The sequence below is a fragment of the Chiroxiphia lanceolata genome, chromosome 5 (genome assembly GCF_009829145.1).
Source record: "Chiroxiphia lanceolata isolate bChiLan1 chromosome 5, bChiLan1.pri, whole genome shotgun sequence".
NCBI classification, from domain to species: Eukaryota; Metazoa; Chordata; class Aves; order Passeriformes; family Pipridae; genus Chiroxiphia; species Chiroxiphia lanceolata.
This window is the reverse complement of record NC_045641.1, coordinates 12,514,832-12,541,544: the sequence shown is the minus strand read 5'-3', so window position 1 is coordinate 12,541,544 and position 26,713 is coordinate 12,514,832. Positions and strand designations below refer to the sequence as shown.

The 26,713-nt window shown below is 40.5% G+C and overlaps 2 protein-coding genes across 6 annotated transcripts in view; one reads left to right on the top strand and one right to left on the bottom strand.

The window, feature by feature from the left end:
* Positions 1-1,942, top strand: part of CCDC146 (coiled-coil domain containing 146) — a 67,874-nt gene extending 65,932 nt beyond the window's left edge. The window contains exon 19 of the mRNA XM_032689626.1: positions 768-1,942. Within this exon, the coding sequence (XP_032545517.1) occupies positions 768-971 (204 nt within the window). The 3' untranslated portion in view covers positions 972-1,942. The remainder of the gene's footprint in view (positions 1-767) is intronic.
* Positions 622-26,713, bottom strand: part of GSAP (gamma-secretase activating protein) — a 44,697-nt gene continuing 18,605 nt past the window's right edge. Inside the window, exons 14-31 of one of the 5 annotated variants that reach the window (XM_032689620.1) lie at positions 25,487-25,564; positions 24,925-25,017; positions 23,419-23,636; positions 23,047-23,116; positions 22,325-22,407; positions 21,657-21,710; positions 17,681-17,806; positions 17,207-17,262; positions 16,756-16,787; positions 15,139-15,200; positions 13,545-13,640; positions 8,983-9,053; positions 8,284-8,378; positions 7,050-7,169; positions 5,987-6,048; positions 3,992-4,096; positions 3,750-3,843; positions 623-2,705 (exon numbers count right to left, since the gene is read on the bottom strand). In XM_032689620.1, the coding sequence (XP_032545511.1) occupies positions 2,605-2,705; positions 3,750-3,843; positions 3,992-4,096; positions 5,987-6,048; positions 7,050-7,169; positions 8,284-8,378; positions 8,983-9,053; positions 13,545-13,640; positions 15,139-15,200; positions 16,756-16,787; positions 17,207-17,262; positions 17,681-17,806; positions 21,657-21,710; positions 22,325-22,407; positions 23,047-23,116; positions 23,419-23,636; positions 24,925-25,017; positions 25,487-25,564 (1,616 nt within the window). In that variant the 3' untranslated portion in view covers positions 623-2,604. Of the gene's footprint in view, positions 2,706-3,749; positions 3,844-3,991; positions 4,126-5,986; positions 6,049-7,049; positions 7,170-8,283; positions 8,379-8,982; positions 9,054-13,544; positions 13,641-15,138; positions 15,201-16,755; positions 16,788-17,206; positions 17,263-17,680; positions 17,807-21,656; positions 21,711-22,324; positions 22,408-23,046; positions 23,117-23,418; positions 23,637-24,924; positions 25,018-25,486; positions 25,565-26,713 lie in introns of those variants that run through there. The other 4 variants (XM_032689621.1, XR_004357440.1, XM_032689622.1 and 1 more) reach the window with 4 other exon arrangements.

Genomic DNA, 26,713 nt, shown 5'->3' with positions numbered 1-26,713 from the left:
CGGGTCATTCAGTCTTTAGGAGATCATACACTAAAAGTGTCACCTTGGATTATTAAAGTAGTTTGTGTGACCATGTTGTGGCTGATGGGTGAGCAGTGGAATACTGCTTTCCACTGGATTTCAAGGTAAAGCTGCAAAAGGTGGGGTGTGGTATTCAGGAGAAATACGTTTAGCATCTCCCACATAACAGATGCAATGAGCATCAGATCAGAAGCAGCAAGAAATCAGATTGCTCAGCAAGACACTGAGGATAAGCAGGGCAGCACATCAAATAGTGCTTCAAACCCTACCCTGCTGGACGCTGCCTCTGTCCTTGAGACAGTCAGTGATCCCAGAGCAGAGAGCTCCTACAGAATAATAATGGTTTAGAATAAGAATCTTCTCTGTCATTGACCCTTCTCCTCAAGCTGTGACTCAGTTTCCTTTCAGTGCTGTGCATAAAAGCTCACTGCAGTAACTATTCAGGAACAGAATTGTTCCCGAGATGTTCTGTCTACTATTATTACAGCTTTTAAAAGTTCCTCTAATCTGTTTTCTTCACAAATAACAAAAGCATGACAGGCTCAAACTGTCAACTGTTTAAAAGGACAAACTCCCATCTACATGGTCAAAACCTCATGCTTTTAATACCCCTCCAGCTTTCCTGGCTTGCCAAGGATTAGACTAATGGGGTTTCCTTTGTCACAGATTCTGTACATTGGCTCAGGAGAGCACTGGAGTTCTAAAGCACACAATCCCTATGTGATCACACTGTGTTTCTCTGACAGGAACAAGATGCAGTGCCTGGCCATGCCCACACAACAGCCCAACAATGCCCAACCACCTCGATCCCAGATGAGAAACAGAGTCTCCCATTCCCAAGGCCCCATGGTGCTGTGGCTCCTCTCAGACCAAGTGAATCCAGTTCAGATCGGAGACATTTCAGCAAATCTACTGCACAGCCATCTGAAACCTCAACAGACAGCACCTGAAGCAGGAGAAGCCATTCTAGCTGCTGAATCCTAAGGGTCAGCAGCATTTACACTCCACTGAAGGAAGGTCTGTTAGTGTTCAGCCAAATTCCATATTGAAAAACAAAGTATATTTTCATGCCAGAAGCACAGTTAACTAGTCGGTGATCCAAAGCCTCTTCTCCTGATATCCCAAATGGAGTGCAGTATCTTAAAGTGTTAAGAAAAGTTAGTGGTCATCATGCTATGCATTTTTTTTCCAGGTAGAGTTTTATTGCATCTGAGGATATGTTGTAATACATTTCATTAAAAAGAAAAGGCTAGAAAATCTTCTCTTATTAATATAATATGAACAAAGTGGCCACCACTTACACACCAACATGGCTTTCTGCAGTCTGAGTCTGGAGTTTACACTTCCCAGAGAAATTCCAGTTATGTTGAGAAAAATATTCCTTCCCACTATGCAGTTACTGGGAAAGCTAAAGCTTCACTGATGGCAAGGACAAGAGAGTGACCATGAACTTGCAGAGTCACTCCCAGGAACCAGATCTTTTTATTTCAATGGTAAGGAAGAGGAAGCATCAGTGGAAACTACTAAGAGAAAATATCAGAGGTTATTATTCAGAACCTCCAAAATATATCAAATTGTTAATGAGTTTCTCTAGTTTAATAGGCTGAAATTTTGTAGCAATGTTGTAAAATCCAATGAAGACTGCAGAAAATCCTGCATGGCAGAACTTGACAATTTTCTCTGCATAGCAAACCACTATTACCATTTTAAATTAATGTCACAGTTCAGAACTTAAAACAAAAGAACAAACAATACTGGCTCAGTAATGTACAAATAAAAGTTGAAAACAAAGGAAAAACAGCCTCCATAAGCTTCTTTCTGAAGCTGAGGTTTGAACTGTAACACTAGAAGTTGTAAGAAAGAATTATGTAAAACTCTGTCCAAGATACTGCTAAGATAAATTTCAAAAGCTTTGTTCTTATCCTGTATTGCTTACAATATTTTATATATATCTTTAAAAAAACCCTCAAAACCAACAGACAAAACACCCACAACAAAATCTATCACATGCACTTTAAGAAGATGATATTTGTGTTAATTACAAAACTGAAAATATTACAATGCAGCTCCAGAGGCAGAAGTACCATAAGGTAACTGATGACCACTAAAAGGAAAGAATACATCATTACTGATGCCTGACACAAAACTGATTTGTTATTCTTACCTGCTTTACATAATCACACCAAGAAATCCTTTTATTAATCTGAGTAAACAGTTACTGGTTCTTGTTTCTGTACAACTGGACTGCCTTTTCCAGGATTGTATTGTTAAAATATGTGCCATTAATACCAATTTTCACAGCATGTTTTGATACCCGCTGTCGTTCCACTTACTTGATGACTTCAGAATGAAACTATAGATACATTTCAAACTTGGGTTTGTGTCAAATGCATTTTTCAAGGATTTATCTAGAAGTCAGTAATTTCAACCTTAGTATGTTGGGCCAAACATTGTTTTGAGTAGCTCATGTCAGTACCAGCAGCTACGCAAAACTGCAGGTGATTTGGGAAACAACGTGGCATTTAAGTGAATACTTTTACACAAGCACCACAGGTCGACAGATTTCTTCAACAGCACAACATTTCACAAATATTTGAGGCCCAAAAGCGTCATGGTGTGCTTGAGTGCCACTTCCTCTACAAATCTTGCATTAACATGGTCTTGTTTTTCATATGGATGCACACCTAGAAAAACATGGTGAGAAAGTATTTACAAAATTGTACATGCTCCTATACACTTATAGTCCTGCAGTCTATTAAACATCTTCATATACAATACCAAAAGATAAGGGGTAATAGACAGAACTGTGTTTTCATGTACCCAAAATACCTACAGCTTTCAGTGGTGTCCTTTGGATGCTCACCTATGGCAAAAACTGTCCCATTAGTGGCATGTAAGTAAATGATACCCCACTCAGGGGGAAGCTAAACCATCTCTGGAGGCTGCTAGGGATTTCCAAACCAATTCTACACTGGAGATCTAAACCAAGATTAAAGCACAATGGCTGTGTTAGTGCTAGTGCATAAGATGGCCTAGGGCCCATGGTCATATATTGCTATATGGTTTAACTCTTTTTTTCCTCCCCAAATGGACATACCCATACTTGGACAGTCTCAGTTTAGCCTTCAGGTCCTTATCCTGACTATATTTTGCTTACTGGTACAGGCACAGCCAGTAATCCCTCCCCTAGGCACCTTGCCTGTTCAGCAGAATTCAAAACCTCCGGGTGCTGAGGTTCGCTGGATGAAGCAAAGACCCTCATCAATGGGAATGGTGTTTCACAAAAATGAACGGCTTGGCAAGGAAAAATGTCTGGTACTTCAGAATACCTCCGAATCCAGGGATATGGGTACTCTTTTCTAAGGTGGAAAATCTGATTTTGGCTGCCTCTTAGCTACCACAAGAAACATAAATAAGGACCAAACCGCGCTCTCCCCATTTGAACACACAACAGCTACCACCACGCTGTACACCAACCACATTTTACTACATGGGTTCTGAAAAATGCAGGTTTGCTATCTGGATCCAACACAAAGAGGATTTGGATGAAAGGATATACAGTGAAGAAGGCCCCTGGCACTTCCCATCAGCAGAAAGACAACCAAACCTATGTGTTCAGACATCACTGGAGTTTTAGAACTAAGTTATGTCAATATAGTCAGGATACATCTAAGTGAGCATCAAAGGGTAACGATTGCTGGTCTTCCAAAATACAGAATTAACACTACCTTGATTCTCTATCTCTGTCAACATACTCGTCAGGTAGTTCAGTGGCAAAAACTCCACAGGAACTGAGAATCTCTCAGGGATAGACCTGCTGCACTGTAAGGTAGAACACTGCAGGTTAGCTCTCCAAGTTGCACAGTACCAAGTTTCAGTGTTTCGTTAGTGTGTTACAGTCTAAAGAAAGCTCAGCAATCTCAACACTGTCAAAGCACAAGATGAAAAAAAAAGGCCTCTGTGGTCTTACCTGCCTGCTCCCCAGGTTCTCGAGCAAAAGTTTAACATATTTCTGTGCAATTAAATTCGCATTTATGGGATGATTCCAAAACTGGCGGACCTTTTGACCAAGAGCCTAGTAAGCAAAAAACAAAACCCAAAAACCTGAGAAGATAAACACAGGACAGTGGAAGCTTAGGAGGAGGAAAAGCAGAAAAAGACCTGAAAAAAAATCCAGGCTGTAACACACATGCTTTGCTTTCCCACACTGATGACAGAAGCCAAGATGTCATCGTCTGTAGCCATGGAGCCTTCCTTTCATAGCCAATAACTAAAAGATTTCCATATGTTCCCAAAATGTGGAAAATCAAAACCTCACTGCTCAGTACTCAGCTCAATCCATCTGTCCCAGTGCCACTGTCCCATTTGGCATGTGTACTTAAATATCAGCTGAGGCTTAAAATGACCACTTATCTTTACTGTGACTCTGGTTTGTATCTATTCTTTCCCCAAAGAATAATGTAGATACCCCATTCCTCAAGGCTCCATTCAGGACAGAGCTTCCTTTAGGCTCAGTCTCAGGAATCTTACACAAGCCAAATGTCAACAAGGAGACATATTGGGAACACAGTTAAGATCCCATTATTCAGTTCATCATCCTGGAAAATGATAACATTGACTCACATTCCCAGAGGCAAGAGATTCAAGACCAGGTTTCCCAAAGCTTCCAGTTCTAACCAACAAGCAAAAGAATAGGAACATACTGTGAAATCAGCTCCACTTTCTGATATTTTCCCTATCTAGATCTTCCCCCCCTCCATTTCAGCTGTACTGCAATGCAGACTGGTGTAGGGGTTTATTTGAGTAAATGCTGTACAGTTTCAGTGGTGCTTAAATCCTTGCTTCTGATGGAACTGAAGTCATCTACTGAATGTAACCTGCTCAAAATAGTCCGAGTCACCCCAAAGTGACCTTTTTGGCAAACAAACTACTCCCTGCATTTTTTCCCAAAGCTGTAAATAGATACAATAAGGCACTGAGTCTACTGTGTGTAGCCAACAGTACCCGTTCCCTGCAGCTCTCCCAGCTCAGCCTTCGTCAGAGTGCGGCTGGAATGGTGTTCCCCACCCACAGGCCAGGGGCTGACCCCAGCTCTCCAGCCCAGGCCCAAAACAAGACACAGAGGACAAAGGACATCCTGTGGAGTTCTCCTCCTCTACCCCTTCTCAAAACTGCTGCCAAATAAAGAAGCCTTTGTTAGAGGAACACCCAAGTGGCACTTCTGGCCATTTGAACTATACGTAACAGCCCATAATGAGCAAACAATGGGCAACTTATGTTGAGAAAAGCCTGGCACTCCCCGAGGGGGATCCCTGGTGTTCCTCTGCCCACTGAGATGTGCTTCCTCTGCAGTCCTGTGGTGTGCACTAAGAGCAAAAGGGGAGAAGTCTATCTCCCATTCTGCTGGAACTTTTTATGAAGCACCAGTTATTAGCTCTAACTAATTACTGTGTGGCTACAGAAGTCACTGATGGGTGAGGCTGAGAGATTTCACTGAGGGGAGATCTTATAACTCAGTTTCCTCCACAGAGCTGTGGTATGATCAGATTTCACAGCTTTTACTGTACTGAACATATCTGATAAAGTGTATAGAAGCAAACGCAGAGGTCACAAGTGAGAAAGGCTCTGTGGATGCTAGAACACCCACACAGAACCCCCATAAATCCCCTTTAAACCCCACTAAACCCTCATTGCTTTATGCACACAAGTACTCAGCAGAGTCTTGTTGATTCCTGTAGGGTCATGGAGACACTGTAAAAGACTATGGACAAATCTATAATTTAAGTTATCAGGGTATCCTACAGCCAGGAGCAGCAGATGGAGAAACTGTGGATGTTCAGGTTATATTTGAATCAGGCTCTATTTGAATCACAGCCAAGTCTTCCATTGGCTTGATCCTACACACAAGGAGGAACTTCCTATCAATTCAAAAGTCCCAGAAATTACATCCAAAGTCATTAGTTACCTCAGGAAGCCTCATGACAATACTTAATTTCAGCTTTTCATTCTGTTCATTGTCATCCAGATCTACAAGAAATGGGCAAAAAACCAAACCAAACAATCAGCAACTGCATAACAAACTTTCAACTGTCATTGACAATATTCTGAATAAATATCACCTCTGTAATGAATTGAAAATTTCAATTTTCAATGTCATCTGCAAACTCACAGATGATGCACTTGATCCTCTTGTCCAAACTGCCAACAAAGATATTAAACAGGCCCGGCCCCAATACTGAGCCTTGGGGAACCCCACTGGTGGCCAGCTGCCAGCTGGATATAATTCCATTCCCCACCACTCTCTGGGCCTGGTTGACCAGACAGTTTTTACCCAGCAAACAGGGCACCTGTCTAGGCCATGAGCAGCCAGTTTCTCCAGAAGAATGATGTGGGAAATGGTGTAAAATATTTTACTAAAGTCCAGGTAGAAAATACCCACAGCCTTTCCCTCATCCACTAAGCGTGTCACCGGTCATAGAAGGAGATCAGGTTGGTCAAGCAGCACCTATCTTTCACAAACCTGTGCTGGCTGGGCCTGATCCCCTGGTTGCTCTGCACATGCCTCATGATAGCATTTGGGTTGATCTGTTCCATGACCTTCCCTGGCCCTGAGGTCAGACTGACAGGCCTGTTCCTCTTGTTCCAAACATAATTAAACCAAAAGCTGAGGACTGGATAGCAGACAAATTTCCTCACACATAGGTGTGCACTTTCATAGTCATGCAAATTTCCCAATAAATTCTATTATGACCTTAGTATTTGCTTTTCTAAGAAGTCCCAAGTGGAAAAGCTATAAACTCAAATTCTCTCCAAACAGATATTTCTTTGTGTACTATGATAAGGCCAATCATGTAGTCTGAGCCCTTTCAGGTAGGCAACACCATCATCTACAGCCCTCACTGAAACAACACTCTAAGGACAGCTGAGTGTCCTGGGCAATAAATCCTGTGTCCAAGTTGAGTGGCTTGAAGGGCAACATTCCCCATTAGCTGGCTGGTAACAAATGAAACACTTGATGCTCACTGTACCTTTCAGTAATTTCCTGACACACGTTTCTGTCAACTGCAAGACTCCAATATCAATATAGTGCAGGAGGGTGTGCAGAGGGAGACAACGAACACCGAGACCCAAGTGCAGAGTGTGGAAACCTATGAAAGAGACAAACTTGTTTGGTACAATATGGGAGTTTTTTTCCTAAGTCTCTATTAAAGACTGGCATTACTCTAGCTAAAGCCATCACTCCCCTTAACTTTTGACTGTTTCTAGTTGGTGAAGAAATCAGTTTATCAAGACATTTAGTCTTATTTAGGCATCCTTTAAGTCCTCTCAAGTACAATCTCCTCAGAAAGAAAAAAGCCAAAGGGGCTGAAAACAGTCATTAAAATCATACAGAGTCACTAAACATCTCCAAGCTGTTGCCTCATATCTGAATTGTTTTATTAATTTGTCTTTTACATCTTTCTTTCCTCCTAATTAATCAAAACCTGAGGCCTCACCACCCTCCGTACATGGCTGCCACCCACACATTCCCACAGGCTCTGTTAACACTTCAGTTTCTCATTAAACATCAGCCAGACAATGGTCTTGTTATCACGTGACATAACTGCATGGCAGCATTTGTGCCCACATGGACTGAGGGACAACTCATACCAAAAACAGTTTCAAAGACTGAAGACAGATCAGGAAATACAAACTAGAGAGAGTCAATCAGAATCAGAAAGCATTAAGATGTTAAGAAGTCTTTCCCTAACAAAAATAAGCAAGTGCTTTGAAAAGACCATAAGTGATTACGAGTTGGTCTGGGAAATCAAATTCTACTATCGAGACCAACTTTTCTATCAAGGCTGGAGGTAATCCTTTCAGGATAAAACTGAAAAAATATTAGCAGGGCAACAGCATGAGAAAAAACACTCTTTTTGTTCCATGGTAGGAATTTTCCCTTGTGGCTCTAGACACTGAACTCCAGTTTTCTAAAAACATATAGAAATGAAAGGAGTCTAAATCTTAGTTCTAAGGTAAGATTGCACCCAAGCATTCCACTGGAAACCTCTGTTTCATTGTCTCTGTTTCTAAAAACTATTTAGTTTTGCTTCATTTCACTTGCACACGTTTATCAAAGGCCTTCCCCTCCGTAACTGTCTTGACTAGATTTCAATACTGCCACAGCTAACTTGACACATGTTGCAACTAGTGCTCTCAGGGGAGGAATTTATAGCATTGCTCTCCTCAGTTATGATTAAAACAGCAAAACATAGGACTTACCAGGAGGTAAAGGCATGCACATGCCATTTGCTGCTTCCAGAATCCGACTCATGATGTGGAACACCGCAAACTCTCCTGCACTTCCTCTTTCGTCACTGTAGTTAATGAAGCAGCAACATATTTAGAACCTGAGGTGCCCACACTCTGCTGGAGAGATAGTCAATTTGCTGTACTACATGTACTACATGTACTACATGTGCACTAAATGCCTGCATTTGGGGTGAAGTGCCATGAGATGCTGCCTTGTTTACTGAGGTGTCTGTCACCCAACAGCACCAGCTGCCCAGTGCTGCCACAAAAAGTTGCTCTGGTGTCCCCACCTTCTCCCTCCACTGCTGCATATTTACAAGTCTCTCAGCAGCACCTGAAATCAACAGCAACAGATGGAAGGGTGCTGGTATAAGGGACCTGGCTTTTGTAGGTGTTTAACACCCACCACCCAGCTTAGGACTACTATAAACTCAGTAACTTTGAACTCCAGCTGTAGAAATGTTTGGTTAACATAATTTAAAATATTTAATATTTAAAATAATTTAGAGAGGGCCAGCAGGGTCATTAGGAACAAGAGGTGACAGTCACATTAACATTCGCAGCAGCATAAGCAGTGACTGTTCAAAGCAGTGGTACTCTTGAGGATCAAAATCATTATGCCCATATTTTAAAAGGCAAGCTGAAAACTTTAACAAATGACTTGCTCACAAGCAGAAGACGCAGGAATGAAGCTGGTATCTCCTCCAAACTTCTTTCATTATTCGATGTATCAGATTCAGCTAAAACAACAAAGAAAAGACTGGATGTTTCCAGGAGCCTGTGTACAGCAGGTCCTTGCCCTTCATTCATTTCACACACCAGTTTATGTTAAAATCTTCTCATGGGACTCCTACTAAGTCTTCTTTTTTTTTTTCTCCAGGGGCTCAAAATGTGAAGTGATTAAAATTTGAATTGTAACTGAATTGCAATATTCCAGAAGTTGAAAGTGCTTCCAGCTCATCAAAACATTGTGCAAGACATATAGCAACTTAACACATGGTGCTTCTCGGAGATAACTCATCTCATGCTCTTGCACCAAATTCTCAAAGATCTGTTTGCCACGGAAGCAAAAACTGCATGTCCAGGTGGCTGAGCATTTGTCAAGGGCTCAGCAAAAGTGGATGACACTGAAGACAGTGGAATACTCAGTTTGCCAAGAAAAGTCTGCAGGAGGAATCTCAAACCTAGCTCTGGCAAGGAGGAAAGATGAGACAAGTAAATGCCTCCCCTCCTCTATTGAGTTTCCTTTTTGTCCATTGTGAAATAGAACAATCCCTTGGCCCCTATTGTTGCTTCTTTGTACTCCCAAACTGACCTCCACTACAGTCAGTCAGCACACCAAAGCCACAAGCCCTGTTCTCACACTTGGGCCATCTCAGCTTCTGCAGCTGACAGAGAAACCACATACAAAGAGTTGAAATAACTTCTTCACGGCTGTCATGTGTAACCACTTCCATATCTCAGTAACACAACTGAGACACTTCCTCTGTGCCTTTTATCTCTGGCCCTCAAAGCACAGCAATCAATCAATCCCAGGAAACTTTCAGGAAGCAAAACTGACCCCCATTCTGCAATGAGGTGTCACGAGAAGTTACAGACCCTTTTCCCTGCTCCAGATGGCCAGAATCCAGGAATCATTTTTCCCCATTCTCTTTTCCCCTCATTGACTTTGCCCTCTTCTATGTCTAACTTGTCACAGGCTCTGAGCAAGAGGGAAACAGGATATACAGGAGATGTTCACCTGCAAAGGCCAGAACTGGAATATTGGTCTTCAGTACTGCTCCTGAGTATTCCTTGGCCAGAAAGCTCTACAAGACAGCACTTTGTCCCTCCACCACTTGAACCAGGCTTGCACAGCTATCTGATGCAAAATAACTACCTAATATTTTCCATCTCTACACTTACTAGATGCAGTGGAAAGATCCAGTTTAATCTTTCTGGAGTATAGCAAGTTTTCCAGGAAATGAGTGATTTCCAGTTTTCAGACAAGGGTCAAAAGAACTGCATCTGCTGTTGGAATGACTTTCACCCCTGGCCAGCACACAGGGTGCAGCTAAGGCCTCTGCATTATGAGCTGCACCTGGAACTGAAGATAAGTGTTGAAGTGAAGGGAGGGTTCTTTCAAGCTCCAAAATCATTTGTGCAACAAAAATGGTTTTCAGGAGAATGATACTCCAGAATGAATATTTTTTTGCTTAATACCATAGCATACTGTACAGCTTTCGCTGAGTATAGAAAGCCAACAGCTTCTTAAGTCATAGCCAACCTCACTATCACAACATACTTGAATCTTAAATACATGCATGCTTGTGGCGTGATACCTTCACCAACAGCATGACTCACTTTGGAGATCAACGTCTACCACAGACATTGCAGAAAAACATACAGAAAGAGAAGTCATGTCTCAGACTTTTTTGCAGAATATAATACACAGGATAATGTGCATGAGAGAAAGGAAACATTATCTGTTTGATAGAGGGAGCACAGACAGTTTCCTGTCCAAGGTTAGCAGAGGTTCTCTGGGGGAACCAAGTTAAGAGCTACACCCATATCAGGCAAGGCCATTTTTCATTGAGTAATAAGGATACATAATACAAAGTTTTTTGGGGCAAGTACCAGAAGACATCTCCCTTGGAGTGCTCTAAACTAACGAGAGAACACATGACCAACAGTGAGATTGCATGCAGGAGGGTCTAGGCTGACAGTGCTGTCCTTGCTGCCTTGAAACATCTGCATTTCCAGGCAATGCTGCCTGGAACAAGGAGAGTGAAGTTCCACTAAAGTAATTAGGAACCATAAGTTCTCATCTCCTGTGGCTGTTTCTATGGCAAAGACACGGGAGCAGCTAAAGAACAGAATCAGGAGCAAAGGAATCAGGAGCAAAGGAGAAAAGGGAGTGAGACAAGGTCTTGCTGTCTTCCAGATCCCCTCCTGCACAGAGGATATGAGAACTTCTTCTGAGGAAACTCAAATCCAAATGATGTCTGTCTTCTATTCCTCTGCAGCTGAGCCCACATCAGAAGGAAATGGCCACAGACATCAGAGGAAAAGGTGCAGCTACTGCAGTGACTTGCAGAGCAAGTGTACTCAGATCTGCCTCTTTCCTGTGCCACAGGCTGCCTGTTCACCCTGCCTCCCCTTCCGCTTTGCTGTCAGTTCTTCTGTCACGCTGCTTCTGAAAGTTATTTCTCCCCTTTCCTGCCTCACTGAAATGAAAAGAGTGAAAGAAACAGATCTGCAGTAAAGCTAAGATAAAGTAATTGCAGGGGAGAGAGAGACTATGGACACACAAAAAACTACTGCAGGCGTGGTGGCATGTGGATTGGGAACCAGGTACACTCTGGCAAAGAAGGAGTTCCCACCAACACATGTCATTCACACTTCCCCATGTTACTTCTCTGTATTCAGTTCTCTGACATCAATCAGCCCTTGTCTGTTGTTTCATGAGAAACTGTCAATGCTCCCAGGTCTTGGCTACTCTGACTTCAGCTGCAATGGATTTACACAGTGACTACACGCCACAGAGCCCTATTCTCAGCCACTCCTGGGCTCCTGAACATAATAAAAAATTATTTTATGATGGCAAACAGACAAGCAAATAATTTCAAGTCTCTTCTGTTTCACTAGTTTCAATAGCTCAGCTACATGCTGCTGATGCTACAATTAACTGTTGGAAGACTCAAACAAATTATTCCCCTGAAGAACCCAAACACTTAGGATATAGAAAGGTTTAAGATGTAAGAGTTTCTGATTAAGATGAGGGGAAACCCACATCTAATAATGACATAATTTTAAAGTTTTCCAAGCAGTACCTAACATGCACCAGCCACAGGGCAGAAGCAACTTTTAGAGACACATTATTATAGAATCACAGAATATTTTAAGTTGAAAGAGACCCACAAGGATCATCAAGTCCAACTCTTAAGTGAATGGCCCTTATAGAGATCAAACCCATGACCTTGGTGTTATTATCACCATGCTGTAACCAATTGAGCTAATCTCAGCTAATCTATAATCTTTGTTTATAGTACCTTTTCTAAGAATAAGCCTGTCAACTGAGTGGAGAGAATTCTTACTGTTAGTGACATTAAAAAAAATTAATCTTGAGAGTTCACTAACAGGGAGGGCTGAGGTTTATTTTGCAAGATTTAGTCTACAATAATTTAGTCTTGCAGATCAAGGTTGTATGAGTGTTTTCATATTTTTTATCTTAAGTTTTTATTACAAGTGAACAAACTATTACTAGAAATTGAATGAAAGGAGAACAAGCATTCCACTTGTGCTTTTTCACCACCATTTTCAGGTACAAAGCTTTGGTTCCTGTTGTACTGTTCCTATTTTAATCAGCCACTAGTTTTTCCTTCTTTTCTACACAGATGCAGAAAAGCCTGCCAGTTACCAGTGAAATAACTTGTCAAACTATAAAGTGAGGCCCAAAAAGTCAATAATGGCAGTGAAGCTGCAGCGGTTCAGAGAACGTTGTAAGGTTGACAGCACAGCAGACTTGCACAGGACTTCTGAAGAGATGCAGGCATCAGTAGCCTCAAGAAAGTTTCCCAAGGTTTCCATTCCCAGAAAACAGTTCTGTGCTTAAAGGACATGACGTTGAGACAAACAAAGACAGGTACATATAATTTCTGTGCACAACAGTCACAGTTTTCAGAGCTTTTTTTTAAGTTTCTCTTAAGAGGAGGAAAGACAGAAAAATTTTCACTGTAGTTTACACAGATCTCTTCATGCAAAACTCTGTCTCCTGTCACACAAAAAAAGCCCAATGAAGGCAGTATGTAGGACTGGTGATGCTTTACCCATGTGTCATATTGTACTGAAATATTTTTTTAATTAATTTGTATTTCCCCTGGTGGCACCTCTATTATTCAGAACTTGCAGCAATGTTTTCTAAAGGCAACTAAATGGATCTAATGATGATTCTTTGAACTTATCAGTTACCATTTTCATTTCTGTGAGTAGAGCATATTTGTACAAGCTGTAAAGAGAACAGTTTCTTCTGTATTCTGAGTGACCAGTATAACTCTTTTAAAAATACTTAAGTATTATTCATTTCCTTTATCAATACATACAATATTAAGCTGAAAAATATGTTTAAATATCTTAAAAACAACTTCCTCCCATCAAATATATACATATATTTACAAATCCCACATACCCAAGGGTCTACCATCCAACTAATGCATGCTTACTCAAAACAGTGACTATGAAATCCAACTAACCAGGTTTGCAACGTAATCCAAAACTATTTGGTCAATCTTCTTTTTTCCTACATACTGTAGATGTCTCATAAGGTGATCCTTTAGCTGAGCAACCATCTAGGAAAAAAAAACCAAACCCAACAATTCAGTGTCCTTGAGCATCTTCAAAGAGATACAAAAGCTGCAGGAGATGCAGGGCCAGATCAATAGGCATTGGCTCAAGAAAATGTTTCTGCATTATGAAACTCCAGTTCAGAGTGAGATCCCAAGCTACAGTCCAGTCTTGCTAAATTCAACAGCAGATGTGAATATTCAAGACGGCAAATTCAGCAAACGAGTGCTAAGTTGAACTTTCAGTGACATTGAAGAGAAAAAGCTTACAGTTCTTACATCTCTCTGTGTCAAGCCAAGTGAACGGAGAGAAAGAAGGATTTAAATATGAGCGCTGAGTCCTGAGAATCTAAGTATTACATAAAATCTCTCAGAGAAAACTAGCTCAAGTACAGTTTGTAGTAGTAGCCAAGAACCTGAGAACCAGAGTGATTAATGGCAATTTCAGGTTAAACATTAATTGTAAAGTCTTTAAAATTGAGTGTTTGTTATCACACAGTCCGTGCCACTCCCTACTCTCTCCTTTCTGAAATATTCACTGACCTCTCGTGGCTTCAGATTGCAACTCAAGTCCATGCTGGCTCTTGGCTGAGAATTACTAAGCAGCATGATTTGTTTCAAAGCTCAGAGTAAAACTGGAGCAAATAAAAATCTCTGTCTCAAGGAATTTACATGTAGATTTATCTCAAATGTGTCAAGACAGCAACACAGGTATGAGGAAGGCATAGACAAAGGACAGCAGTGACCTGCTTTTTGGATCTGTCTGAATAAACAGTGGGAAAGGAATGCAGAAAAGCTTCAGAGAATGAGAGGCAAGACTTGGAAACAAGGTGACTAGACTGAAAAGAAGGAAAAACTGCCTCAGAGGTGAACAGATAGGACAGTGCTGATATGCTCTTCACAGATGCACTGCTGAGACTTTCCAGTGCATGCCAAAGAGTTTCCTTTGGTTTTAACAGTAAGAGAAAAAGACATAAGTAAAGATGTGTATTTAGACAGAGGAAGGACAGGTAGGAGTTTGAGACAGGATATATTACCCATAAGCACATAAATGGTAGATTGTTTAGAGAGGTCACTGCTGAAAAGAGTGCAGGAGATGAAGCAGTCCCAGCAGTGAGGTAGAAAGAAAAGGAGACAGTAAAAAAAAGCTGTTAAATTGAGGAGCAAGAAGATCTGCAATCTTCAGTGTTTTAAAGATGTAAAATAGTCCAAAAAGAACTGACAGATTAAGATGAACTCCAGGAAGACAGAATAACAGTTTCTAGCTGAAGTTGTAATTGGAAAAAACATTTTGACAAATCAACTTTCAATTGCTGTTTTTCCCCTATGCCTTATGATGACCTTTAAGATGGTATCCTGATTATGAACTCTAAAACTTAGGAACTATGTTTGCCCCATCGCTACTCTCGGTGAGGCTGAGCTCAGCACTGGAATTTAGAAGCTCACTTTCAATATATTTGTGGAGGCTGTGCGTCCCCTAGTGCACACTGACAAAAGCACATACCAGTCCCATTAGTAATTGCTGCTGATAATCCTCCTCTTCAAAGAGAGGTACGAGCCTCGCCTCTGAAATAAACAGAGCAAGAATCATTCAAGGGCATGACACTGCAGAAATACCACGAAACTTCAACCAGCTTCAAAAGCACTTAGGAACACACTTAGAAACAACCAGAAGTTGTGGTTTGATCTACTCAGCTACAGAACTAAGACAGTGAAGAATCATGGACTGCACAAGAGAACTGAGAAATGGAAAATCACCCTTTATCTATCTTCTTCCTCTTTCCTCTGACATTTAAGAGTTGTCACAGTGTGGTGACTCAAGAAAGCAAAGAGACACAGAGAACCTTCTGGTAACACCAGTGCAAGTGCATTGCTAAATATGCTATTTAGATCTCGTCATTTACAAACAAACAAGACAAAACAGCTGCATGGGTCTTCCAAGGAAATGGCTAGACAGGAAGGAAATACTCCAGGGAATCACCTCCCACTTTCCTGGTTCTCTCCCATGGTGTGGCTCCTGTTACTCAGATTTGCAGACCATTATGAAAAGAACATAATTTTCTAACTAAATGGAAGGAGGTTATAGTATCTACTAAAATTAATAACCTGTATTTCCTAATCAGTGCTTCCCATCTAGGAACAGCAAAGGAAGAAAAACAATCTCCTATTTCATCATGTAGCATAAAATCAAGTCAACATTTTACAGAACCAAGCACCAATTTTTTACAAATTTTCAGCTATTTCTGCTCACATTGAAATATAATTACTTCAACATTTAGCAGTACAAAGATCTGTGTTGCTTGATTTTAAGGGACTTGAGGACAAATCTACAGGGAAGACACGCTACATTGATGCTTGTTTCTGGCTGGCAGCTATTTAAAAATTCCCTATTAACAGTTAAACAACATCTGACTGCTTCATCAATCACCACCTTTGAAAGCATGAAGCTGAGGCTTGCTAAGTTGATATAAGGCCCCTTAAAGTCAGAGACCACCGCAGTAACTAGCAGTGGCACAGATGACTGGTGTTAGGGGCTAGAAACAAGTACACTGAAAATTCATGGTAATAAAAGGTGAAAGCAGCACTTAGATCAGCATTGTTTCACAGCACACACTGGCAGGGCACACAGAAGGCACTGATGTGTGAAGAGCAGGAACACAATTCAGTACTAAATTCAGTTTTAATTATTTGTGACAAGAACCGAACATCACAAAATCTCCAGTGCTCCTGGCCTAGGGAAATTGGTTACATCTGCCTTCTCCACACCATGATTTTTCACCAGCTCTAATCTCCTACACAAGTTCTGATTGTTGCAAAGGCAGCTGTAAGCAGACAAAAACTCAACAGTAACATGGTGTCATTGAAGAAGAAAATCCTTAGGCAGGCAAAGTTCCACTACTTATATTGTTAGATCCAATATGAAGTAGGAACTTTATCTTCAAGCATTTCCTAGTCAGTACATGAAAGTTTTCTTCCAGTTTAATAACTGCTTATCTTAATTCCTCAGACTCTTCTGTGCTGAAAACACACACGGCAATTTATTTTTAGCAAACAACGGCTAGATGGAAATACTAAAATAAACCTTACAGCTAAGGCCTACATTGAGACAAGTTTTACTTACCAGAGTCCCAAGTGTCCAGATGAGAAAGCACCCTGGGGTTTGAAACAAAAATCAGTGTGCTTCATATGCAATACTCTACAGAATTCCATAAGGTCATAAAAACACTTCAATGAATCTTTGATCTTTCAAAGATAGCTAAAGAAATATGAGAACAGTACTCGTGACTACATTTAGTAAAAATATTAAATAGCATTAAAAAAAAATCTATGTGTCTAGGTTGCATAAGAATAACTCTTCATATCTCTCATAAACTCCCAGCTCTAGAAGCCTGTGTGTATTTCAGATCATCCCATGGTGATTACAAGGACTCCAATAATTGATTTTCACCTGAATAATCTTCCTTAAAGCTATCTAATCATATATCTAACTAACTAATGAAATTACTCACTAAATCCTCCAACATTCTTGCACAAAGTAAGAAAGCATAAATACAATAGAAACCAGTACGTACTTTTTGGCATTTTCAAAAATATTCCTCAAATATGCTGTGGTTCTTCTCTCTTCTCTCTGGTTTGTAAACAAACAAAAATCCACAAATGCACAAAGCAGAAGACCAATTAAAATACTCCCTGACAGAATGCAGATGAGAAATGAAGCTGTTGTTCCCTTTGAATGGGAATAATGCACAGTGGGACTTCAACCCACCTTCCAACTACCCATGCTCATAGGGACTCACACACATCTAACCCACACAACAATATAGTGCAAGCTCTGCTTTTGTTTAATTTCTTGCATTATTTTTAGACAGTCAAACTTACACGCTTAACTTCACCTTAAGTGAAATGACTGCAAGTCTTTGCACTTCTCATAATCAGATTACAATTTCTTTATCTTCAAAATAAAAAAGACAACTCGTCCATGCTTGGCTTTAAAACACCCACTTTAGAGGCAGCACTGGAGGCTGTTTCAGGGCACGTACACTCACCTCTTCTGAAAGGTTACGCCATTCCCTCCTGAGCACATTATTGTGGTAGTGCAACTGTGGCTCTGCATACTTCACACTCTCCAAGTTTGAGTTGAGTTTCTCCCAGAATCCTTTGGAGTTCTGGAACTGCAAAGTATTGCAGGGAAAGCATGAATACAGGCTGCACTGTTAAAGAAATACCTCATCACCCTCTCACTAAGTGACTGCAAAGACATGTGATTAATGTAGCTTCAGAACAATCTAGGTGAAAAAAGTTAAACCAAAGCAGCTAAACTAATTTCTCTTGATTTCATGGCAGGGGTAGCACTTACTTAAACTTGAGGTCAAGACTTGGTGGCTGTAGTGTAGATACTTTGCCACCTCAGTATCCTTTTAAGTCACTGGGAAGAAATGAATACTTCTGTATCATAATTCATCTGACCCATTTCACAAGTTTGAGATGGGAAGAACTGCACCACAGACTACACTGGCCATATTGTCTAGACTTCCTCTGACTGTAAACGGAGCCTTAGGCAACTAATATAGATGTAAATGTTTACATTTGGTCAAATAAATCCCATTCTGGGTTTCTGGTAGTTCCAAATAGAGGAATATCACCATGGCCCTGACAGCTGCCACTGTTTTCAAGCTGTATTAACATTTAGATTACAAACATCCATTTACCAACCTCAAAATCAGTGTCTCATCCCAGAAAAGAAACAAAATCCAAACATTCCCATATCAATTCTAAAACATTTGACTAATGCTAAAATTAATTTAAACTCAGCTGTGAACAGACAGGAGGAAAAAAACCAAACAAAACCACACTGGTTTCCTGAGCTAGTTCTTGGACTGGGTATAAAGATTTGAAGCTGTTGTTTATAAATTTGGGGAGATGTGATCATGGCTGAGGAAGAGATGAGATTAAGACAAATCTTTTTGGCAGTTTTAAAAAAACAAGAGATGGTACCAGCTGTTCTTGCCCCTCTTAATATACATTACCTCCAAATACAGACATTACAGTAGCGACATTTGAATAAAGACAAGTTTGAGTTCACAGGATTTCTCCATCTTGCATTAACATGTTGGATTTTGCTCTCTCCCCTCTACTTTTCTACAATGAACTACAATTTGTCAAGGAAAATAAATTTCAAAGACTCAATCCTGCCAGCCACTTTCCTCTTGCTGCCAGTGTCTATTGTCACTTTATTATTGTAGCTGCAGCAGAGAAAAATAAATCTCGGGTTTTGCTTCATGTTAGTTATATTTAGCAGCTGCAAACTAGGAGTGCATATGGCACCATATGTTCCCTCTGTTGGAGCTAACTTATGAGATCTACACTCTTACAATCTTACGAGATTCTACTACAGCAGGATGTTGCCTAAATGTTACCAATATGAAACCTGAGAAACATCAAATACAGCAAAAGAGTATCATCTAGTGACCGATCCATGCAACTGCGGCAGCACCACCACTGCAAAACTGTGTTCAGGCCATACTGAACTTCGTTTGATATGTGGTGGTGAGAAGCAAGACAGCAATTTTCTTTCATGTACTAAATCTGTAACAGGAAGTGGTAGACTTCAGTGGTGTCTGCTTTTAATTCCGAAAACCTGCATTGCATTAGAGCTAATTAAAAAGTCAAAAGTTTAAAATAAAGGATTTTTTTAATTATAGTTGTTTCTTGAGGATCATCAGGGCAAGGACTAGAAAGAGAAGGCTTTCTTTTTTCCTCTGCTTAGGTGTTTATTTTGCAGACATTTCTAGAGTCAAGAATACATATCCAAGCATGAACACCTAGAAGATGTTGTATTGCCAGAAGCCAAAGCAAGGCCTTACCAGGTTGCAATCCATGAAAAGCTCCCATGAACGCTTTCATAAGTAGTGGATTTTTAACTGAAGATAGAGAGCTCTCTGCTCTACCCCTTTGAAAAGATGTAGGGGAACAATTACCTCCAAGAGGCCCATGTCCTCTCTGGACTGTAGTGCTGTATCTCCCCAGCAGTGACAGTATTCAGAGAGCTGTGTAACAAACTATGCAGCTGCACAGGCAGCTACTCCTTAAAACATCACTCTGCACCCCAGTGGCTCAGTGCAGCATGCAGGAGAGGTTGTCTCTTCCTGTGCTCTGACAACTTCTCTCACTATCCATCCTCACTCTTCTCCTAGACCTCCTATTTTATTTTCTTCCCTTCTTCCTCCTGCCCCTTCCTTCTCCCTTTCTGATCAAGCCTGTTTGCACCCCTTCAAGCTTGTTTTTTGTTTAAAAAGGGGGGAGGGGTGGAATCAGACATTAATTGCAATCCTTATGTAAAGCTTTTTGACAATTGAACTGACCGTTCCCCTTTCTCCCAGACTCTCTCAATATATCTTGCTGAACAGGAATTTAGTGATAAAAACACAACCGATACCCAAATAGCTCAATTTTTTTGTGAACATGGACATAGCCCTCCCAAAGGCTCTCAACAACTCATAGGCTCAAGAACTCCAGAAAACCTTCTCAAAGTAACAATTCACCATTCTGTCTGTGAAATGCCATAAAATCCCTGCAGAAGAAATACTATTTATAGGACCAGATCTTTCACCAGGGTCTGACTCCTGATGCCAACAACATGCACCAACTGAAACACCAACTGACTACTTGAACTTGAGCCATGGTGAGTTTGTGACATTGAAGTGGTACAGTCACAGCACTAAACCTTACCCTGTGTATTACCATCTTTGTCCTCATGCAAGAGCCAGAACAAATGCAGTCAAAAGTAGCAGGAAATATTTGTCATTAGTTCAACTCTGACCTTTTCTATCTGTTTAGGTTTCAGACAGAAATAGGAAATGAGTTCCACAATCAGGAAGTATAGCTGCTAAAGGCATGTGCCCCCAGGGGCTTGAGGTTCAATCTCAGACAAATTAAAGGCCTGCTAACTTTGACCTCAATGAATTACACGGATTATCTAGCAACAAATTTTCTCAAGATCTGATTTTCCCAGGTGTCCCAGCTCTCAGGGCAACCTTCTCAAGCAAAGCATGTGAAGCCTGATTCCCTGACAGGAACCAGGAACCTTACGAATTTGTGCAGCACAGCTGTAATGCACTGCTGCAGAGTGAGGAAGCAGTGGACTATTTCACTGACTTTTAAAACATTTTGTGAAGACTGAAGCTTTACGACTAATTATAAGCACTGGGAAAGAAATAGGCTCTCACCTCTTCAAAGATGGAACAAATATTGGCATGTATCCAAAGCCTAATCCCATGTGATGCTGGTACTGTTGTGTCTAAACTCTTAACTCTTCCCATAGCTCTCCACAACAAACTGCTTATTAAAATCCTCTTTCAGATTTTGTACGAGAATACTTAGAAAAATTTTAAGTTGTCTCTCTAAACTGGAGCTGAGGGAGTGGAATGGGAAGACAGGAAGAATCATTCATGTTGTTTTCAACAGAAAGTACAATTTCCTACCCAAACAGTGTGTGCTCTCCCCATCCAGCTCACTGCCCTTTCCAGCCTGTGCAGGAATTTGTCTAGATTTAGTAGCCAAAGCCCTGACATCAGTGCAATCACAGGATGCTCCAGACAAAAGAAAGTGAGAGGGTCACAAACCATTCATACCAATGGCAGTACAATGAAATATCCCTCAAAGTGGGCATACGTAGACATACAGAGAAATCCTATGTGCCTGTTATGCCCATGTCAACTCTGCCTTCAGCTACCAAAGTCACAAAATGAAGTGGTATCAAGCAGATCTAACAAGAATTAATTTTTGGAGAATCCTCCCTGTTGAATAGAAGTGTCTTCAGAAAGGGAATTAAAAATACATCTTTGAGCTAGCAAGCATCAGTCTGAATAACTGATAAATGCATAAATAACTTCAAACAGGGCAATTTTCTGTTCACACCTATTTTTGGATAGGGCTTCAGGGACACTGCTTTATTAGTATTTAGCATACCCCTCTCCCACAAAAAAAGCAGCTCCTAATCTGCAAATACAAACTGGAACTTACCTCTAACACAGGTAGGGGAATAATGTCTGTTGCACATATTACTCCAGGCACAACCTAGAAATACAGACAAATTATTTATAGTCTTATAATTTAGCATAGAACATGGGCCTGTTTGGGATCTAGATGAATCTCCACTATCCATTTCCTCTGTGAAAGCAGCTAGCTAGCCAAAACCATAGCCTCATTTTAAAAAGACAACATATTAGAACAGTGTCTGATCAGAGAAATTTAAATATGCTATTTGCTCTAACTGTAAAGTCTTGCTTGAAGTTATTTTACTTCTGCAAGCTTACTAGCAAATCTTAACTCTATTGATACTGTTTGTCTTGGAAATAACTGCATGATTTTGCTGTTAAATGTATTCTGTATTCATTATAAACCTCATATGATAAAGAATAAATTAATACTTCATTATGAAAACTGAGATATTTAATCATCCATTTGATTATAGTAGCTGTTCTTGTTTTATAAATGCTTTTGTTGCAAAAAATCTTATTTATGGAAAACACCACAAAGGGTAAGACTTGGCAAATTAAAACAGGCATAAAGCACAGATATTGATTTAGAGCATATCTATGAAAAGGTAAGACACACAAGTTAAAAGCTGTATTAAAGGAGAAAAAACCAGACCCTCTATCTATCAGTCAAAGCACCAGCTGTTATCTTACCCCAATCCAGTCAAGCAATGATGTGTAGGGCAAAAGTTTATCCAGGTTTTGAGTTTCTGGACACATTCTGCAGTACAGGGAGGCTGAATGCAACGTAAAAACACTTATAAGGGCAAGATTGTATAAATTATCAGTTAACAAGAGTAGGCTTCATAGTTCATTGTCTGACACTTTTTTTGGGGACAAATCCTGCTGCTGCCTCTGAAACAGCTTCCTCCATGGTGGAACTGGTCCCATTCTGTGCACAAAAGGAGGAAGAGAAGTCCAGATGGCTGCAGGGCTGGGTCAGCTGCTTGGCTACAGCTCAGCACTGCAGGGGTCCTTTGAAGAAAGACTATGCCCTGGCTAGACTGAGGAATCACCTACTAGAAGAGAATATCATGATATGCCAAATCCTTATGAAAAATGGTTTGGGCTAGGCTAGAGGAGATTTGTTACTCAGCTCCAGTCTCCAGAGACTTAAAATAATGATACATCCATTTGTCCCATTAGAGAGAAGAAGAATGCATTCGAAAAGTTTTACTGCCAATCTGATTTTGAGATATCTGTATGTCTTCTAAACTACTGATGCTGTCTCTTAACACCATAAAATGCAGGTCAGTTAACATAAATCATAACCAAAAAGTTTGGAAATAAGAGAGTTTGTAACATCATGTAACATCTTCTTCAGTGACAACTAGAGTGTGCAGGAAAACTCAGGACGCAGGAAAAGAAATACCTACCGACGATAAATTCTTGAATGGGGTCAAAAGAATGACATGTCGACAGGTTCTCAGAAATCCACCGAATAATCTGTCAGAATGAGAACAGGGAGTTTGTCCCAGCTCTGTGTTTGAGAATATTTATAAAAGACTAAAAAACTTTGGTTTTGGTAGTAACACTTGGCATAAAGTAGTGATGCAGATACAAATGTTTTCAGGACAGCCTAGACCAATAAAGGGGTTTAGGGCAGCCCAGCTGATGAGCCTCCTGGCACTGCCAAAAGGTCCATGTAAATCAGGATCTTTGATTGCCTGATATCATTTATGCCCTGGCCTTGCTTCATGTAACCATCAGTCACTGAAAACAAAATTAGAGGAAGCTCCTTTCCCCACCTGCATTTCCAAATCTTCTGTGTGTTGGAAGTAGAGCAGGGCACAATGTAGAGCTGCCAATCTCTCACTGTCTCGTTTGCTCTTCTGTAGGAGCTGCAGCAAGGTGCTGTCACTGATGCTTACAGTATACAGACTCCCTGCTTCGCAATCCAAAACTGTTGACACGAGTGGGGATTGGATGGAACAATTTTGCAACGTGTCAATTCTTGCATCCTCACCTGAAGAACGTTGGTTTGACAACAAAAAGAAGTAAGAACAGAAAATTCAGCTGCTACCAGTATTTCTCTTAAGACTCCTAGGTCCCCAGCAGTAAGAAACAGTCTGCCTCTTGCACTAGCTGCCCTGGTATTTTTATGCTCAAGAGGAGGAGGATTGGTGCTGGCTGGATATAGGAAGTAGATAAGGAGCACAGCCTGTACTCAGTTCTCTCCTTCCCTATTGCTGACACAGAGAAGGTGTGCAGATTCAAGGCTCACAGTGCTGTCTTGAGGCAAAGCAGAGTACATGTGATAGAACAGAGAAGGGTACAAGGCCAGTAGTACAAGTTCAACACTAAATTTAGCACCTATTGGTATCGTTGGTACACTTCAGAACTGCTCACATGCAGAACCATGATACAAACTTGTACTCTTGGATCTCTTGCCATCAATCACAGTGGCCACAACAGGAAGGTTCTGCTCTGTGATTACTCACTGAAGCATCAGACCAAAACCACTTTATTTATGTTAGTACTAAGGTTCACCACCATGGTACTGTACAGGTGCCATATTTCAGACCCTTTGCATCAGAGGGATCAGGCCCACCATACAACAGTGATGCTTCCCACTCATTTTTAGCAGAATGGTATTTCATTATCCATATAAAGCAGATATTAGCTTCCTGTGATGCTGCCCCTGCACCAGTTTCCACAATCTCCTTCACCCAATCAGAACAACAGATTTCTGTTTTCAAACAAAGGCACCCCACTTCCAAAAATAAACCACTTCCCACAAGGACATGTTTGTTGGAAATGGAATAACATGCCTCTCAGATGAGACTCTAAATTTAATTGCATCAGCCTGATCAGGTGAAGGAAACACAGATTTCCTCTCTCCACACCCTCCAAACACACACATTTAGAGCAACTCAATTGCAGGAAGGAAATGTAAAATCAAATTTACATCTCCATGTGAAATTTGAGAACAGTGGAGGACCAAGAACCATGTGCAAAGATGGGGGAAGGGAAACTATGAAACAAAGGCAGAGAATTTCAAATTCAGTGAAAGGTCTTCTTCCATTTCAGAACAAGTTAGAAATATGTAATACATGAAGTATGAAATGTCACTTCATCTTTTCTTTCTAAAATAGAAAGTGGCAAAAATGCCATTCTTATTTTTTCAGTACCTCTCCTTCTTCAGAACATTGTGCAATAAAGGAAACTTTGAGAAATATAACTTTCATGTAAAGAGATTTGATCGAATTTCCCCAACAACAAAAAAATTATTTCAAGCAGCAGTCTTACTATACCTGTCAGAAATAAACTATGGCACAGCAGGTCAGGATGTTGAATATTCAGGAGGTGCAGGAACTGTCCAGGCAAATAAGCAGCCACATAATAGTCTATTTAAAGAAACAACAGTGGTCAATTTAGCACTTGATCCCTTATTTGCTTTAAGAGGCTGTTTCATATGATTCTCAACTTGGCCCACTTCTCTGTGTTGGAACTGATTATATCTAGGAAGCATAAAAGGAGTTAAGTAAAAGCTGCTGTTGTATTAACACAGGAAACACTAGTGGTACATTTGAGTTTCCAGGGAAGGATTCAAGAGACTTGAGGCACTCAAGAACTCAGCAGCTGATGTCCAGAGCAGATTCTCAGGCAATTTCAGAGGAAGCTGCTTACTAATAGTGAGGTGTTGCAATATCTAACGCCAAATATAGAAGTCAAGCAGAAAAAAAGCAGCAAAATAACATAACTACTTAAAGTCAAGAAAAAAAATCCTTTCCTTCTAGAGAAGGGCTAGTGATTTGTCTCACTACCAGGGACAGAGAATGGCAATCACACAGGGAAGTAACCCAAGTAACCTACCAAGATTCATAAAAGCTACTTCCTTCAATTGATGAGATTCTGTTCTTTCTAGAGAAACTGTAAAAGTTTTGCTGTAACCTGGGGAAAAATAATAATACTTTAAAAAACTCTGAACAATAAACATCATTTGTTACAACCCAACTTTATAGCTAGAAACTTCATCAGTGCCAATGCACCCAAACAGGGATATTTTAGACTGTTTTATGAGGTTGTCCTCACAGACAGATTTACTTCATCCTAAACAGACTTGCTGCACACTTAGTAGACTCGTACCTACACAATGCAGTTCTTTGCTGCTCGAAAACTAGCCATGCACTGCACAGCCTACATTTGTGTTTAAAGAAACATTCCATCCCAAAGCAAGCTTGTGTAAAAATACCTTTCCTCAAAAAAAAAACCAACCCCAAACACAAATCCTCTATATAGCTGTGCTTCACATTTTGGTGATTTTTCAACTGCTCTAAAGAATTTCCAGCTGGTTTACCTGCATGCCCTGTTGCTCTAGTTTAGTTCAGCTCAGTTTAAGCATAGGCCAATGTCAGACCTGCTGTGTTTGCATGGGCTTTGCATCAGCACAGCTGTTGTTTTATTCCAGACTTGTACCACACTTCTTCTGGCACCCAGTAAGAATGGCACAAAGCCCTCAAACTTCATCTGTCTCTGAGAAAAGCTGAAGATTAAATAATGGTGTCATGATCATGATGCTACTTAATAGCGCAGGAAAATTCAATATAAAATCCACAGCTGACAGGACCACCAAGGAAAAAAAGCTGCTCATGAGCCACATTTCAGTCACTCATCCAGGAAATGACTTCCTGACCCTAGCAGAGAAATGTGCTTAATATATGCTGCTAAAAGAGAAAAAAAGAGGCCTCCAAGAACAACAGCACCATCAGAGATGAAGGGGTATCAAAATAAACAGTTTTTCACACAAAATACTGACTGAAATTTGCTTGCAATGAGTCACTATACTCATCATCACCACTTTGTTACTTGCCTCGAAGTGCATGCAAGCTAATATCAGCACTAATATTAGAACTGCAACATCATAATCCCCCTGTTCATGCTGCAGTGACAGCTTTAACAGGGATGGGAAGTTTCCAGATGAGTTTACAGATGCTGCAGAACAAACTGACCCCCTTATACATCTCCAAAATATGGCTTATGGACCCAATATACCACTCCTTCTGTGATCACCACAGGATCAGTCTTAAAAGTCTCTTGTAT